We start from the raw sequence: 14,163 nt of genomic DNA, 5'->3' as shown, positions 1-14,163 counted from the left end.
TTTTAAGAGGCTTGCTCAAGGCATTTTTCCATGCAGTCATTCTAGGCCTATCACATATCACGTAGTCCCTGCATCCTGTAACCTTTGGTAGGAAGTTGTTTACTGCTGGAGCCTGCAGCCTTTGCCTTACTTGGCAACTGGCCAGCTTGCAACATCCCAACTCACGTTCATCAATCAGCTTCATTCTCCAGATAAGGACTTAACAATTAAACCTCTCTTGACACAATGAAGTACAGTGAGCATGAGCTGATGAGAATGTGGCCTTTGTCATCTTTACGCTGGATCACCATGGCAACGTGCTGATTGAGAGGTAATCATAGCTCATAATGGTGAAACAAATTTGATAGATGATTGAAAAATATATATGTATTTGATTTGTATGTTTTTGATTTATATTTTTTGGTTTTATTTAAGCACACAGAGAGATATCCAATGAAATGTCACGTTTATTTCCATTATATGTACATCTATTATAGATACAATGGAAAAAAGATTTTATTACAAAAATATTAACTCTCATACAGTTCTTAGCGAGTTAAAACTTTCATATAAAATCAAAAGAGCATATAAATATGGTCCTCAAAGGCTTGCATGGTTCATGCTTGACATATGCTGTTTGTTTCTAAAACAGGAGGTACAGAGATTCACTCAAAATTGGAAGAAAATCCCCTTCCTTGAGTATGTTTACATCAGTTTACATGAAATAAATAAGAGCAAAACAGCACAAATAGAATGAAATGTTGTACAAAGATAAAGCTTAAGGCCTTTCACTGGCTTGAAAGACACCAGATAGTTGTGGTGTTTACTCTTGCTGAGGTGTCTAACATTAGCCAGAATATGTAAGAATGAACTCATAAGCAAGAGATAATAGTTTTGAAAAACTCAAAACAGAAACGCCTAAAGCGTTTATGGTGTTTTCAGTCATGAAAATAACGAGGTGATGGGTAATTAACTGTACAGTCATATCAACACGTTCAAATCCCATTTAACAAAGCAGCAATAATAAATCAGGGATGACATGACTGATTTGGCAACATGCAGTGAAAAACCACTCTTAATATATGACACTGACTCTGGTTCCAGACTGCAATAAACCCTTAATGGGTTCAGTATATTTTCCATTTGAAACTTTCTTGTCTGCTCTCGGTATGTAAATACTGTTGACTTAGTGTCATCATGTGTGACAATGAGAAATCATCAGGTCACATGACCCCCGAGGTACTCTGGCCTCTGAATATGGTCCTCTTTCCTTCTAATCACTGGTAGATAGCTCACATATTTGTGCAACTGTCATTACATCTGACTCCTACATATGGAAATGATGAAATGTCTAATGCACATTTAACACTGATTTATCATTTTACAGTCTTTCATAACTGATTATGCAAATGTTCTACCCTGCTTTTCTTCCCACCATAGATATATCATTCTGCTAACCTCTGGTTGCCAAGTAACAACAATGGCTGTTTTACTTCCTTTTTGGGCAGAAGAAGTTGCCAATATTTAAAACATATACTTGAGATTATCTTTGTAGCTTCTTTGCTTTACTTCTTACTTAGCAAAACTGTGCAATAAAAGCTACAGAGCACTCCAGGTTGTGGGTTACCATGTATAACACTGCCTTCTTCTCGTGTCTGATGTTATTTGCCACAACACACTCCATCTAGTGTTCTGTTCCCTAACTGTATTAAGCATATTCAATGTCGGTTCCCTCATTGTGACCCTTTCTTTCCATGCCATCACAAATTGCTTTGCACTGGCCTGATATCACATATTGACCCCAGCGTTTGCCCTTGAGGGTCAGGCTGCTCTCCATCTGCTGACTAACAAGGTTAGCGGTTCAGGCTCATTGTGATTCTTCCCCCACATCTGGCCCTTTCATAATGCACCAGACCACTTTGACTGGTCACTTTGGGCCTTTTTTGGCACTCTCACTCATGCATGCTTTGTCTACAGGTAACACTTTGACACTTAAGATATTTTTTGAAAAACCAAACCAGAAAGAAGAAAAATCCTCATGATTATGGTGCAGAGGAAAAATCCATTGCATGCACTTAACTAGAGCTACGAGACCGACTGTAAGGCTTCACAGTGAGAGTCCAGCTTCACACAAGCACCGTGTTACTGTCTCTGGTCCCAGTGTCAGAGCACCAGTGTTATATGCCTGTACTTAATTCAGCCAGAAGGCTCTAGGCAGGTGGTCACTCTTCACTTGGCCAGCCGGAACACAGCCAGGTCCAGAGGCTCTTTGCTGGGCACACACCAGTCGTCTGCACCCTGGCTCACTGTGTAGTTACGCAGAGCGGTCTTGTTATACACTGGAAGCCTCTCCACCGAGTCAGTGGATAAAGCCTGAGGAAAAAGCACACAGCGTTATGCATGCAAGACACAAAGTTGAGCCTTCTTTCAATGAGCGTGACTGCACACGTGTAAAAGCTACATTTGAAATAATTCCTTTGATGTTTAAAGTTCAGCACAGGTTCATTAAGACATTAATCCATTCATTTATATGTTAGGATTCCATTCAGAGCCAAGCTAAACCCTAATTGTGCTCATGAGATTTCACCTTTAGCAGTCAGTTATCACTCTAACAGAAAGCATGTTGTAATTTTACACTCATATTGCACTGAAACAGGCAATTTTGTCAGAAATCTGATGAAAAACTGTTGTTGTGGTTTTTCCCCAGAATGAAAAAACTTTTTGGCCATGTTTTTGTCATTTTTTGGCATTAAAACAAATAGAAAGTATGTAAATTGAATGTACAGAAATAAATTAGAGGACCATATTTAATTACTTATTAATTCATTACATATTTCATCTCCTAACTCAGTATGTTAATTAAAGATGTATTATATGATAATTACATAATAATTACATATGTGATTCTGTCATGTCTTTTAAAAATTATAGCAAAAGGAAATTAATAACTTTTGGATTCTAAGGGTTAAAGAAGGAACGCGTACCTTCAAGTGAATGACAGCATCAGTGCCGTAGCCTTCCATAGAGTAGAGCTGGAGGTCTCCCTGGAAATATTTTGCATAGAGGCGGGAGATAGGCAACCCATAACCAAAGCCAGCCTGTTGACAAACCAGGAGAGGCTTTTATTGACAAATGAAATGTGCTAATATACTGTGCACTGTAAATATCAGCACTAGTAGAGCACAGAAGGGTCATAAATTGTGTCATTTATCACACAGATTTTCCTCCCTATTGCTAAAGCAGTTGCAGCCTGTCTGCTTGCTTTATACGACAGGGTGGAGCTTATTTGTGTCAAATGGAAAGAAATGTAACATCAAGGATTTGAACAAGAACACGTCTCACCAGAGGAGTTCTGTGTTTCTGGCTGATCTGAGGAGTTGGGGCTGTGGAGTACATATAGCTGAAAAGATTCTCTGTCTTCCTGAAAGGCACACCACCACCCCTGTCACTCATCTACAGAGATAAAGACAGAGAGACATAAAAGCTGAGGTTAAATGGAGAAAATGAGAGGAAAAAAACATAAAATCGATTAGAGGCACACATAAAACTCGCTGTTACTGGGGTAACAGACACTCAACAGGGCTGCCAAACAGACAGGTGGGTGTCAACAGTGTCTCTGGCCTCTGGTCAGGGCCATCTGATAGCATATTGTCAAGGTAACCAAACATCAAGGCCAAAGATATGCTGTATTATGTCACCGCAGGTGTGCACGCCTGCACCGTTCCAGTAACTAGAAAGCTGTTCAGGGACAGCTCGGGCTACAATGAGGCTAGTTAAATAAACTCATAATGTCAGATGATGCATGCAAAATTCTGTTTAAGATTAGCAACCAGAGTTTGGGTGTATTAATGTGAAATTAAATATTTAACCGCTTACGTTCTTCAGTTACTTGCATATTACTTTCATAGTACTTACTGAATAGTTACATTTAGATAATGTCTTGTTTGTTTGTTTTTTCAAAAATTTCTAGACAGTTCAATCATTAAGATGTAAGCAAAGTCATTCCAAGGGGTCCAATGTGAAAGTGGTCCAATGTCCATTCTAGACAAACTTATGGAATTATTCACAGTAGTGATAGGTACCAGATGGCAATAGTGTTTAATGCTACTGAAAGCTCCCTCGCAGAAAGCTGTTGCATGAAATGGTTACAAAAACACTGCCTGATGCTTGAGACAATGTTTTATGATAGATATTATAGTGGCCTAAAACATGTATTTTCAAATCTATTCATGGTGGAGAGGCACATGCAGGGCATTCTAAGACAAAGTCCCCGAAAGAAAACTTAATTTTTCAGATGTACCACTCTTTCACTATTATCCACATTACATATACAAATTCAGAAGACGTGTAGGCTTATTGGTCATCTTGAATCATAAATTTTATGATATTAAAATGATAAAATTACTGCATTTGCTTTGCACAAATTTCAACCCCTGGTTTTTATCACCACCACTGCAAAGAAATTTGAGCTGGGAATTTCCTCTACAATTAACCATTTTATGTCAAACAACTCTAAATGACCTTGCTTGCTTGTGGAATTCCCCTTAAAGGACTTTAATAAAGAGAAGGAAAAAATACCCCGTATCCCCCAGATGGCCCAGTTAAAATGAAGCATTTTATCTCTTTAAACTCCTTAGACCGGCATAACTTACATACTCATTTTATTGTAGTTACTGAATTATTTATAATTGTTACTGAATAATTCATAGCAGTTACTATGAATTAAGGTCCTTATATAAAAAGATTACAACAAACAGGCTGACAAAAGCACCCCAACTTGATGGAAGCAGAGGAATTTGATTTAAAGCCACATTTCAAGCCTAATGTATTGTTATTTATAATGTTAGTTCAACCCACCTTGATGGAAAGGTCCTCTCCTCCAACAGCCACCATGACTTCAATTGGTGGAAGATTAGCACCTTCATTATGGTTTTCAATAGTTGCTCTCATTGCGTTCTGATAAAAAAAAAAGTATTGTCACGATAACAGTCAGCGCTTCTTATGTAAATGATTTTGTTCTGGATGACAGTATGGAAAGAGATCAGGCTCACCTTGAATAACTCAAACAGCATATGGTAGAGATGAGAAGGCACGTACACTATGCTAATAGGCTGGTTCCTGTGGTTAACTGTAAGACAGAAACAGATGAAAATACACTTTTGTTTTGTTTTTGTTTACAAATTTCAGTCTTGTTCCTGCCTGTGCTGGAATTCAGTCAGAGTGTCAATATTGTTTTAGTCAGTCAACCACATCCACTCAAACATTGCGTTGCATTGCATAGTTCAGCTGAGTGATTATCTACAAACTGAGCGAGAGTGCAGACAAGTCCTAATTAGAAGAACTCGCTGATTGAACAAACATATTAGAAGTTCAGCCTGTTATGTAGGTTATGCAGTACAATTATGTAACAGCCAATTGTTGGAAATGAAAACAGCTTAATCCCTCACTCACTGTTGAGCTCTTGCAGCAGAAGGTCAGGGGAGCTGAGGTAATACTGGTCACACAACATCTTGGCACTCTCAAAGGCATCTGGATATGGACAGACAATTTAATGTAAAAACTTGTTAAGAACAGTGATTTATTTTAATAAACACATCACTAAAACTTTAATAGCACAACAGAGCAAGAACACACCTTTGACAACTTCTGTCACATGACAGTGAGGGTCAATACTGCCGATGGTGTTTGGATGAAGAGGATTCGTGGCACCATCAAATACAAGAGCTGTAAATTCAATATAGAAGAAAATGAAGACAATAAATCATGATTTACTTAAAACCACTAAAAGTAACATTGGGAACAATATGGCTCCATAGCATGGCCATTGATTCTACACAGTAATATCATCAGTGTAATAGTCAACACATAAGAAAGTGTTCAGGTTTACATTTTAAACACATAATTTAGAGGGAAATGTTTGGCATGTGAGCTCAAGCGAATGAATGTGGTTTTGCTGCTTAGTCCTTGCAATTTATCACATTCTATCCACTTCTATCCATTTTGATCAATGTGTGGAACTTATGGGCGTGTTCTAGCACAGTCTGGTTTGAACAGGAATGCTCACTCATGCTGTTAGGGGAGGGGGCTACTCAACACTGACTTCAGTTTGACCGCACTTCAAAACAGCACTGTCTGAGTTACTAAGAGTACTCAACCAGCCATTCAAGAAATTAATATTATACTACTGACTAACATTAAACAAAAATTAAAATGGTTTGTTTTCTCTAAAAAAAGCACTTAAAATATATACAAAAAACAAGTTATGACTTCAAAGCTTCTACACAACATATGAATATCATATATCTGGTTTTGTGCATAAGACTGAGGCAAAAAAAGGAACAAGATGGAAATGATTCCACTTTAAAATAACAAGCACATGCACTGATTGAACTCTTCTTTTTCAACAGACTAAGAGAAGAAATAAACAAACTGTGTACACAGCGAAATCCCCATTGTTGAATTAACACTTGTGTCCAGATGTAATTAAGTAAACACTGTGTTCATTTAGCACAGGAGATTTAGCTGTGAAGCGTATGTATTATGCATTATGTATCACGTATTATGTAAGGCGTCTTATGTATCTGCTGCTTACTGTGCTGGTTGATGAGCATACGGATGGATATTCGGCTCATGTAGAATCGGTCCAAGAAGTACTGTATGTTCTGGTTAGTTAGCGGATCTTGACCAAAAGCCTCTTTGTACTCGATCACACCTTGGGCCATGGTAGGCACAACATCATTGTGTCTGTTTCTGATATTCACCAGTGTTTCCACAAACCTGAAAGTCAGAATATGTGTATAAGATTATTTAAAGAAAAAAAAAGGCCGGAGGAGGCTGAGGCAATTCCACTTCTGCACTTACTCTGCCAGAACACTGTGATCTTCGGGAGTTTTCTCCAAGAACTCGAGAAGCTCCATCAAACTCTGAACATACCTAAGTGCAAAAAGGAGTACAAGGGTTGTTTAGAAGAAACAGCACTTCAAAAGGGCAAAAAGTATTGTGTGAACTTCATTTCTCCGTTTGGAAAGGTACTAAAGACTGCATTCATACTGATGAATCCACACAATCCAATGTCATTGTTATCTCATATTACTGCCGATGGACAAAAGCTGCACAAAAGATCAAATTGCACTTGTGTAGATATAATTGAAGGTAGTGTGAAGAAGTTTAGGGGCAAGCTTTTTTGCAAAGCCCTCGAAAACTTTTTTGAAAACGTGTGTTTAATTAGTTTTCATGCACGCAGTAATTGTTTTTTTGCTATGGCCGCCAGAAGACGTTTCTGTTACTGCTCATGTAAGCACTACTAAATCAGGGGTAAACAGAGTTTAGAGAGAAACTAGGGCAAAGTTCACAAAACCCCATTCTTGGAGGAACTGCAGAGCCCAACCCAACTGTGCACAGAAAACTAGGGGAAAGTTCATGCGCGTGACGTCACCCAGCAGCAGCGTCAGTGTTTGGGTCAGTTTCAAGTAAACCAGGGGAGGGGGATTACTATGGGTTAGAAAGTTCATGCTATAAATAACAGGCTATAAAACTAACATTTCCAGCAGCCAACTCAGAAAAAAGGTCACAGCTGAAAGACCAACTGAGTGACCTGACAGGGGATTCTTACCAGCTCTGCACCATCTGAACAGAGGGAGTAGTGCGGAGTCTGTCTGGGAGCAAATTGATCTCTTTCATGATGTTGGACAGACGGACAGGGAGCTCTTGTCTCAGGAAAACGAAGGAAGTTTTCTCACATGCATTTGTGGAACCTGGTCAAAAGACGAGTTTAACAGAGAGCTTTAAGCAGCTAAGCTAACAGACAGCACATTAAAATGCTCAGTGTTACGCAATGGGCCTTTTTCTCTCTTATATAATATAAGCAGCAGATGCAAACACGTTGCACTTCAACGGTGCACAGGCCACGGGCGACTGGGCTAGTGTTGGAGACTAACGGGCTACTAGCATGATGCAATACTCGCTCGGTGTGAACATAGCTCCTCTCAGTCCCTGCGTTAGAGGCCAATTTGAAGCACTACGATATTGGAAATTATAATAAATAATGCATGACAATATTTAACACCGTACCATCAAAGCCTCACAGCCCGTTAAGACACATTTGTGCTAAAAATGACACTTAAGATCACGATGCTAATTTGCAATGTCCTGATTTTCGTAAAAAAAATTATAATCACCAAGCTCCCATAACATGCACACCAAGGCTGAAGTTCCCTTCCTATACGCCAGCTTCTTATTGGAATTTCCCGTTCCACCTTAAATGGTGCAGCAGTTAAATCCTGGAGACTCAGAATACAACAGAATGTAACTGCTGCACCATTTAAGGTGGAACGGGAAATTCAAATAAGAAACTAACTTCAGCTTCGTGAGTTTACCTGACATGCTAACGTTAAATAAACGCAAACTCACCGAAATCGAGAAATTGCTTCATGGACAGAGGAGACGGCGAAAATTTTGAGAAGTGCTCGATGTGCTTAGGCACATTGGCCAAAGCAGAATTCTTCATAATAAACCGAACAAACTTCATTTTGGAGCGTTACAGCAATAAAAAAGCAGTGAAATTCAGAGATCAGTCGCCTCCAAGCAGCGCGGCTGGACAAACTGTTAATGTACACTCTGCACAGACCGTCGGGTTGCAAAGAAGAGGAACGCGCGTGAGCCCGACGTCCAATAGGAGCGCTTGCTTTGGAGTTCAACTGCAGAACTGTCCAATAGGACGCGGAGGTGGGTTGCCGCGGTATGAATATTCATGAGAACAGCCGTGCAAGGCGGTAAACAAGAGCGAGTTTCCATCTCTGCGAGCTTTACGTCCTACGTGCTTCTCTGTTCCGCACAGGTCGATGTAAACATCTGTTACATAACGCAGCTGTTTGTAAAGAGGTCGAGTACTGCTAGAAGATAGGGGGGAGTGCTCTACTGATGTGAAACTTGGATGAATGTCTAACAGCTACTCATAACAGAGTAGCTAAGGGTAGCGAAAACAGCGTAGAAGTAAAGAAAGAGAGTAGCCTCAGATAACTGTCTGGGAGCAGCAAAACAAGGAGAGCTTGGTCAGATTACAATGTCATTTCATACATTGGGCTACTACTGTAATGGATTATCCAGTAATACTGTAGCATTGAATGATAATAAGTAATGGGACTTAGAAAAAACTCTAAGAAAAAAAGAAAGAAGTAAGTACACAGACAAAGATATTAGAAATGTGGAAAAGTTTAGAATAGCCGAGCTGTTTTCTTTTCTTTCTGATTCAGTCACTGCTGCATAGAAACTAGCTTTGTATGTAATATTTGCCCATTTTTGAGTACCTGAATCCATCCATCCATCCATCCATCCATCATCTAAACCTCTTATCCTTCTGGGTCACGGTGGGGTGCTGGAGCCTATCCCAGCTGTCATTGGGCGGAAGGCAGGATACACCCTGGACAGGTCGCCAGTCCATCACAGGGCAGACAGACAGACATACACATTCACACACACACTCACACCTAGGGGCAATCTAGCATGTCCAATCGGCCTGACTGCATGTTTTTGGACTGTGGGAGGAAACCGGAGTACCCGGAGGAAACCCACGCAGACACCGGGAGAACATGCAAACTCCACACAGAAATGACCCTGGTCACCCGGCCGGGAATTGAACCCAGGTCATTCTTGCTGTGAGGCGACAGCGCTACCCACTGCGCCACCGTGCCGCCCGTACCTGAATCCTTGTCCTGAAAAAAAAAACAAAACAAAACAAACAAACAAATAAAAAACACAATATGGATGGGGGGTAGGGGTGGGGGTACCAATATGAGAAATGATCCCCCTTGTAAAACTGCCTTCCCATCCCTTGTGGATGAATGTAAAAATATGATGACTTAAGATGTCCACTATACACTGCAATAAGTGGTATAAGCAGTTGCTTAGGGCTCCAAGCCATGAGACACTTATTAAATATTGTTTGGTTAAAAACTACAGTGAGTTGATGTTTGAGCACTACAGTGTGTTCAAAAGAAAAAGTCGGTGGCTAAGTTGCTTGTATCTAAAGTAAAAGTATTATATATATATATATATATATATATACATATATACATATATATATATATATATATATATATATATATATATATATATACATATTCATCACTTGATTTTCAGTCTTGCATACAAAATGATATGATTGAGAGGGTGGATGTTGCTTATGGCTCTTGAATGTTCAGAAACAGCCCCACTTGGATACATTTGGAATATTACCCCACCACACAGTAATTTGAACCCACCGTTGAAAAATTTCTACCACTGACCATTTTGACCACTGAGTACAGTACCTGACAGTGCAGTGTACTCATATAATAGGACAAACGTGACAAGAAATTTATTGAAAATACCTTTTTGTCACGTCAGATAAACCTTTTGTCACCATGCTGGCCTTTTTCAGGACAAACTTTTCCTAATGCATAATTTCGCAGCCACCATTTTCTGTTTTGAATGGTGAATTATTGTGGAGAGCAAAGTGTTCCATTCATGTCTAATGGAGCAAATCCATTCTTACATAACCAAGGTAGTCTCAATACGAGGCAGGGAAACTACGCATATTTCACACTCTCCATCCAATCAGCAATCACTCAGGCATGACAGGCACCCTACATGGATCACCTTCAGCACAGTTCATACTGGCACATAAATGTTTAATGTAAATTATTCTGTGCTCACTGTACAGCTTTTTAACTAATTAACTAACACACTGCAGGTTCCACCAACAAGGGTAGAAGTCACTCTACATGTATGATAAGCATCTGAGATCATTTATGTTCTTAGGTATTCAAACATAAGCCAAATGGTCCAGGTAATCAAATAACAGTACCAATGCAGAGTGCTGTTTTGTTAATGTAAGTGCATTTCATGCCCATTTGTGTTGGTGTACACTGTCTCACAATCTCTGTAAAACTGCACCTCTGTGTGGTCAATGAGGTAACATCGCTCTGCCCCATTCTTATGGTAAACTGTACCACCTGCCCAAGTGGCTAATTTTAAAATGGCATGGTTTGTATTTGACTAATATCCAACCAATTCTAATCACATCTTGAACATGTGTATTCTTAATACATACCCAGATCATCAGCACAATCTGACTAATCTTGATTATGTAATAATAACATATATATTCTAATTTATATGGGGAATAAATGTGATTCTGATTCTAAAATTTTAGATTTAACTTGCTTTTCTTAAAAAAGAATTTCATCTTGTTCTTTGTAATGTTTGCTAAATAGAGCTACATAACATCTGAAACAAGAAAGCCATGCCTAAAACCCCACCTCTTTAACTAATATCCAGCTAATTATAATCACATCCACTCATACTGTCTGACTAATCTTGATTACATAAGAACTTTATGGTGATGAAATCAAAGTCAACATTTTTTTTTATTAATTCCATTATAACTCAGTCTCTATTATATGACTGCAAACAGAACTCTAGGACATGCATGGCCATCTCCCCACTGTGTCCTAAGGGTCAGAAAGACAACAACTGTGTACCAGAACATTTCCACCTCCCCAGCTAAATACACATTCCTGCCCTCAGGCCACTTTACATCTCCCACCCTACAAAGTGCTGGCCAGCTATGCCAGTCTGAAAGCATTCATACTGGGATCTAGTGATTGTGTAGCCATTAATTCTTCCGGGTGGGGAAGAAAAGGCAAAACAAGTTCAGTGGAAATTTCCTTTATGTTCGGACTCAGGCCACTGATGTCCTACTTTGCACTCTCTCCAAATGGAACAGCACCTCTAAAGCTGGGCTCATTAAAACAGCACCATGCTCGCTCGTTCTCTCTCTCTCTCTCTCTCTCTCTCTCTCTCTCTCCTCTCTCTCTCTCATTAACTACCATATTTTCTTCCTTTCTTATTACCCCATACATTCCCCCATACAGGTCAGATGCCATGGAAGAATCACGGTTCTTTAGAAAACCATTTTTGTAAATGAGATGTATAAGTGGAAATAACCGTTTTAAAGCTCAAAGAACCTCCACTTAACATAAGGAAGAACCCTTAAGTTAACCATTATGTGAAGTGTGAAGTTTCTTTAAGCTTAAAAGTTCTTTCACACTCATGAATCTACAAAAAGTGGTTCTTTTATGGCATTGCTCAAAGAACCCTTTTTTGCGCATTTATTTTTAAGACTGGTGATAAAGAGATCAGTGATTTGAAGAACGTTTTAAAGTTAAAAACCTTTTAGGTTCTATACCTTTACATTGTGTGGAGGTTCTTCAAACTTTAAAAAGGTTCTTCACATCCACTTATCTCATTTACAAAAATAGTTCTCCAAGGAACTTGGAATTGAAAGGTTCTTTAGGGAACTAAAAATGGTTCTTGTATAGAATTGGGCAAAGAACTCTGTAACATCCTGTCTCGTCTTTCTCTGTTTCAGCCTCTGTTGTCTTGTTCCATGTGTAGTTGTTTATGTCAGCCATGTGCTTTTGTTGTTGTTTTGGTCTTTGCCCTCTTCCTGGTCCTGCCTTCTTGTTATCTGTCTCACCTGTCTGTTGTCTGCAGCCCTGCCCTCTCTTTAGTCCCAGGTGTTTCTGGTCTGTTCCATGTACATTTATACCCCTCTTAGTGTGCTTTGTGTTTGCTTGGTGTTTTGTTCTCTCAGGCCCAGTTTCTCTCAATATTTTCTAGTTTTCTTCAGGTTCTTCTGTCTTTGGTTTCCTTTATGTTTCCATATTGTGTTCAGAGTGTTCTGTCTTTGTTTTGTCACCTTTGTGGATAGCTTTGTATTCTGGATTAATAAAACCAAGGACTTGCATCCTGCCTCTTCATCTCTCCCAATATTACATGACACCAAGCCAACAATGGATGCAGCAAGTCGGATTTATTCCCTGGATAAGTACTTGAAACATCTTGAGAATCTGGTTTCTATACTTTAGACAGGAAAATCTTTTTTATTTCCATCCACCATGGCCATCCCCTGTGAGTATGATGGGCAGGAATCTTCATGGGCGGATATTATTCTTGAAAAGAAAGCCAAAGAAGCCAGGACTTTGGATGGATTTTGTAAGCTGCTGTAAGCTATGTTTTCTCAATTTCCAAGGCACAAATCGGAGGAATGTTTTTTGGGGGAACTCTCTCATTCCCCTGTGCTGTATAGTGTCCTTGAGAGGGCTACAGCTCACCCTGGCCTCACAGCTTTGCCCAGCACTTCAGAGAACACAAGCAAGCCATCACTGTGCCACCCAGTGCTCTGGAGAGCACCAGTGAACTGCCACCTGCCCCTGAGGTAGTTGGGGTAACTCCTGCTGAGGCCTCTGCCCAGTCTGCTGCTCCTTCTGAGGTGAAAGCTGCAGGCCCACCTGCCTCCATGGACGTTGCAGCAGGCCCACGTGCCGCTGAGGATGTTGCTGCAGTTTCCCTGCCACCGAGGATGTTGGTGCGGCCCAACCTGCCACCGAGGACATCAGTGTGGCCCAGTCTCCCCGTCATGCCCCAGCACCAGCCTCCCAGCGGCCCACAACAGTGCCAGCCTTCCAGCGGCCCACTCCAGTACCGGCCTCCCCGAGACCTGCTACAGTATGGGCTCCACAACACGTTCTAATGTCTACTCTATGCCCTGTTCCAGTACCATTCACCCAACTGTTCCAGTTCCCTGCCAGGCCACCCTTCCAGTTCTCTCCCTAGTCTGACATTCTTAATATTGAGTCTCCAGTCCCTAGTTTTATTCAGTCCCTGTTACTATGCATGTGTCTGACTGTCACTATCACCATCACTGTCACTGTCCTTGACTCAGTTGGTCTTTCTGTACCCGTTCCTGTTAATGTTGCCATCCCTGTCCCAGTAGCCACATCTGTCCCTCTCCCAATGTCTGTGTTACTCCAGTTACTAGTTCAGCTCTTCATTCAGTCATGTGTTCAAACTCCTGTCCCATCTCCTGTTCTGTCCCACGGTCCAGTCTCCCATCCAGTCTTTTGTCCAGTTTTCATACCCAGTCTTTTGTCAAGTCCTCTTTTTGGTCTCATGTCCAGTCCCCTATCTGTTCCCCTGTCCAGTCCATTGTTCAGTCCCCTGTCCAGCCCTTGTTTCCAGCCTCTCCTCTGAACTAGCTCCCTTGGTGTGTTCTGTTCTGCACCTCGGGATTTGAACTTTAGAGGTGGGGCTTCTGTAACATCCTGACTTGCCCTATCATTGTCCTTCCCTTCTCTGTTTCAG

At 40.5% G+C, this 14,163-nt stretch overlaps 1 protein-coding gene across 1 annotated transcript; it reads right to left on the bottom strand.

Annotated features, from left to right (window-relative positions):
* Positions 1–428: 428 nt before the first annotated feature.
* pdk2a (pyruvate dehydrogenase kinase 2a) lies at positions 429–8,603 on the bottom strand. Its single transcript, XM_036572789.1, has 11 exons — positions 8,389–8,603; positions 7,592–7,733; positions 6,841–6,912; positions 6,572–6,756; positions 5,614–5,703; positions 5,431–5,508; positions 5,031–5,107; positions 4,837–4,935; positions 3,322–3,432; positions 2,964–3,077; positions 429–2,352 (listed from the first exon to the last, which is right to left on the bottom strand). The coding sequence occupies exons 1-11, from the start codon at positions 8,504–8,506 to the stop codon at positions 2,209–2,211; spliced, it is 1,230 nt and encodes a 409-aa protein (XP_036428682.1). The 5' UTR covers positions 8,507–8,603; the 3' UTR covers positions 429–2,208.
* Positions 8,604–14,163: the final 5,560 nt, after the last annotated feature.

The sequence above is a fragment of the Colossoma macropomum genome, unplaced genomic scaffold, assembly GCF_904425465.1.
Source record: "Colossoma macropomum unplaced genomic scaffold, Colossoma_macropomum, whole genome shotgun sequence".
NCBI classification, from domain to species: Eukaryota; Metazoa; Chordata; class Actinopteri; order Characiformes; family Serrasalmidae; genus Colossoma; species Colossoma macropomum.
This window is presented reverse-complemented; position numbering and strand designations above follow the sequence as displayed.